Source organism: Talpa europaea (assembly GCF_964194135.1).
Source record: "Talpa europaea genome assembly, chromosome: 9".
In the NCBI taxonomy this organism is placed as follows: domain Eukaryota; kingdom Metazoa; phylum Chordata; class Mammalia; order Eulipotyphla; family Talpidae; genus Talpa; species Talpa europaea.
In genome coordinates this window covers 106,102,633-106,106,497 of record NC_140076.1, presented here as the reverse complement: position 1 = coordinate 106,106,497, position 3,865 = coordinate 106,102,633, and the positions used below count along the sequence as shown (strand labels likewise).

The window sequence follows — 3,865 nt, the reverse complement described above, 5'->3', positions numbered from 1 at the left end:
TAAGATGTACTTTTATGAGAACTTCAATCACAGACATGCTTGGATGCTTCTGTAACTTGGAAAAATCACAACTGAGCAAATCTGGCCAACGCAGCATTTGCATATTTTGCGAGTCCAAGGATGTGGCTTTTTCCCTGCCAGAAGTCTAGTTACTTCTAGGGGTGAGGGTTGTGGGCGGCGATGGGGCGCAGGGCAGGTCCCCGAGCTACGTGCGCCCTGCTAGGCGCCGGGCGGGCTCCCCGGGCAGCCCCACGCGCGGGAGGCGGAGGTGGGGGGCGGGGCCCACGCTCATTGGCCAGTTTCTTCGCGCGCCGCCCGGGGCCCCGCCCCTCCCGGGCCAGGCTCCGCCCTGCTCGCGACGAGGCTCCGCAGAAAGATTCCCCGGCACGCGCGCGCGCGCGGCTCCCGGCCGGGCCCCCCGGATGGAATCTCCGCGGAACCGCTCTGCACACGGCCCCCACCTGAGGACTTCCGGCCGGCCGGCCGCGTCGCCCCGCCCCCTGAGGGCGGAGAATCTGCTGGGCTGCGCCAATCACCGCGCGCCTGTTGTGGGAGTGGGCGGGGCCTGAGAGATTCGAAAGGAGCCCCGCCCCCTCGGAGCTGGTTCCCGGGGCTGCATTGTGGGAGCAAAGCACCTTCCGCGGGAGGTGAGGGGCGGCGGGAGGTGGAAGCCGAGGGTGGGCCGGGGGTGTGGCGTGGGTGTGGTGCGCGGGGAGCGGGACGGTGGCTTGGGAGAGGACGGACCGGGGGTGGTGCCGGCGGAGAAGACTGGACGTGCTCGCCGCCCCACTGGGAGAGGCCGGGCCGAGGGGGGCGGGGGTGAATTCTGCCCAGAGGGGTGGGGGTGCGGGGGCGTCTGCATACCTTACCTGAGGTAGAGGGGGAGTTCCAGGGGCAGGTGCTTCTAGCTTTTCCAGCAGCTGGACCCCCAGCCCCTGAGTCTCGCGGGGAGCCCTGGGCAGGGAAGAGACCTGAGCAAATGTGTTTCCTCTGCAGCCCAAGACTAGACCGACTGCTGCTCCTGCTGGCTGGAACATGGAAGATTTGGGGGGAGGTAAGGCAACCCCGGAGGGGGAAATGAGGCCCTGCGATTGCAAACTGTTACGGGTCCCTGTCTGCCTCTTACTCTTTCCTCCCCTGCAGATGTCAAGTTTATTGTGGATGAGACCTTGGACTTTGGAGGACTGTCCCCCTCTGACAGGTACCACCCTCTTTATTATCTTTCCTCCAACAATGCCTGTTTCTAGCCGCTTACTGCTGAGTTTCTGGCCTCTGGCGTCTGGGTTGGCAGTTTAGCAAAGGTGGGTGCTCTGGGGCTGCTGGATGCTTGGTTGGTTGGGTCTTTATAACATTACTGGGGGAGGGGAGAAGCTGGAAGGAGATTTCAGGGTGTTAAGAACAAGGGTAAGTGGATTGGCTGCATCTTCATCCTGGCATAATTTCCAATGTCAGTAATTGCTGAAGGCCTTATTAGGCCTCATGGAACCAGTGTCTCCCCCTCTGGAAGCCAGATCTCCCCACCAGCATGGACATCAGGGCTTGGGGTTATGTCCCTCGCGCTGTTGCTGGGCTTTTGAAGCCTCTTGCCATCTCCTGCTTTATTCTGTGTGGGCATGGTGCCGGTTTGTTTTCTGTCTCAGCCGTGAGGAGGAAGACATAGCAGTGCTGGCGACCCCAGAAAAGCCCCTCCGCCGAGGCCTCTCCCACCGAAGTGACCCGAATGCCGGAACCCCCACCCCTCAGGGTCTGAGGCTCAGCTTAGGTCCCCTAAGCCCAGAGAAACTGGAGGAGATCCTGGATGAGGCCAACCGGCTGGCAGCGCAGCTGGAACAGTGTGCCCTACAGGAGCGGGAGAGTGTGAGTGAGGGCCTGGGGCCACGTAGGGTGAAGCCCAGCCCTCGCAGGGAGACTTTTGTGCTGAAGGACAGTCCTGTTCGTGATCTGCTGCCTACTGTGAGTTCTTTGGCTCGGAGCACCCCTTCCCCAAGCAGCCTGACACCCCGAGTCCGGAGCAGCGATAGGAAGGGGTCAGTCAGAGCTCTTCGGACAACATCTGGAAAGAAGCCCTCCAGTGTGAAGAGGGTGAGTTCTAAGGGTGGGGTTGGAAGTGTGCCCCCAGATACAGTGCACAGCAGGCACAGGCATAGAGCCGTGCCCTTGCTGGCAAAATGAGGATATAGTAAGATAGAATTGTCGAAATTCAGTGCAATGCCATTAGCACAGCAGTTACCACAATACCTGTGCATAAGCTCTGTAATGTCTGATAAGCTCTCAATAAATGGTATTGGTGATGATGTTAGCAGCTAAGTTCTGCCCTTCCTTCCTGGGAGCTAGGCAACTCTCCATCTCTATCCCTTCATCAGCCAGCAGAACAGATTCTTGCTCCATTTTAGGCTTTCCCCCCCTCTTTGTGTTTCAGGAGTCGCCCACTTGCAATCTGTTCCCCACATCCAAGAGCCCAGTATCTTCTTCTCTTGCCCGATCAACTCCTCCAATCCGATCAACTCCTCCAGTCCGATCAACTCCCCCAATCCGATCAACCCCTCCACTGCGATCAACCCCTCCACTCCGGGGGAAAGCTGGGCCTAGTGCAAGAGCGACAACAAGTGAGAAAATCTGGGGAGTGGAGCTGTGGATGAATGGAAGTAGGGAGGATGTGGAATTCACCCTAAAATCCCTCCACTTCTTTCCACCAGGTCCCTCTGTCCCTATCAGACCAGTCACGGCCCCACAGTCTTCTACCAGCACCTCTCAGCGCCTGTCCCGACCACAGGGGGCAGCAGCTAAACCATCCAGTCGGCTCCCTCTTCCCTCGGCCATCCCCAGGCCAGCCAGCCGAATGCCACTTACCAGCCGAACTGTACCACCCAGCAAAGTGGCTCTACCTCCAGATTCTCTACCAACTTGGAAAGGACTCCCAAGACCAAGTGCTGCAGGGCACAGAGGTGAGGAAGCATGGACTTCAGAGTAAGAAGTCAGGAGGAAGAATACCTACCCTTGCCTGGCTTGACCTCACTCTTCCAGAGCTGTTAACAACCATGCTTTACTCCATCTTCATTTCAATCCCATTTGAAGATGGGGAGACTGAGTTAAAGAGACCATGTGGCCTGGGCAGAGTTTGTTCCTTGGTTTTCAAATACCTGATGTTTTCACCTTGGGTATGAGGGAAGGGCACTAACCCCAGAATCATTCTGCATTCATCCCGTATATCTTTTTCAAAATATTACTCAAACTTGCTTCAAATTCATTTATTTTTTTTAAAGATTTATTTATTTATGCATACAAGAGCTGGGGTACAGGCCAGAGGCACGGGTGGGGGTTAGTGAGAGGATTCACCAGAGACAGAGTGGGGAACAGAACAGGCAGATTGACCAAAGTACACTGCTGAAGGGAGCAGCGGACGAGTCAGGAGAGGTCTGCTGCGCCATGTGGGTTGCTCCCTGGCTGGCCGGGAATCCAACTCATGCTGCAGTGGCTGCAGACAGCCCCACAGGTTGCATCTAAACCCTTGCGCCACCAGGGAGGCCCTCAAATTCATTTCTTTTATTAACCCCCTTCTAGTTCCTGTTTCCCAGCGATCAAATCTTGCTATCTCTGGTGCCACTCGCAGCAATCTGCAGCCCCCCAGGAAAGTTGCAGTTCCGGGACCTACCAGGTAAGACTGGTTGAGATGCTCTCTCTCTCTCTCTCCCTTGTCATCTGATTCTGCGCTTTTTTGCACATCCACCCAAATCCTGTGTGGCAAGATGGGGATGAGGAGGGAAGCCTGGAGGACCAGGAGTCCCATTTCTTTCAGCCTTGAGGAACTTGAACTCAATTGGCTGACAAATGGGATTGAGGATGAAGGGTAATTCAAAGCAGTTCC

The 3,865-nt window shown here is 56.8% G+C and overlaps 1 protein-coding gene across 1 annotated transcript; it reads left to right on the top strand.

The window, feature by feature from the left end:
• Window positions 1-1,035: 1,035 nt before the first annotated feature.
• On the top strand, window positions 1,036-3,659 carry PSRC1 (proline and serine rich coiled-coil 1; the record flags this gene model as incomplete). The annotated part of the gene is made up of 6 exons (XM_084243781.1): window positions 1,036-1,054; window positions 1,144-1,201; window positions 1,641-2,082; window positions 2,420-2,606; window positions 2,697-2,945; window positions 3,562-3,659. 6 exons carry the CDS (start codon window positions 1,036-1,038, stop codon window positions 3,657-3,659), a joined length of 1,053 nt encoding a protein of 350 aa, XP_084099907.1.
• Window positions 3,660-3,865: the final 206 nt, after the last annotated feature.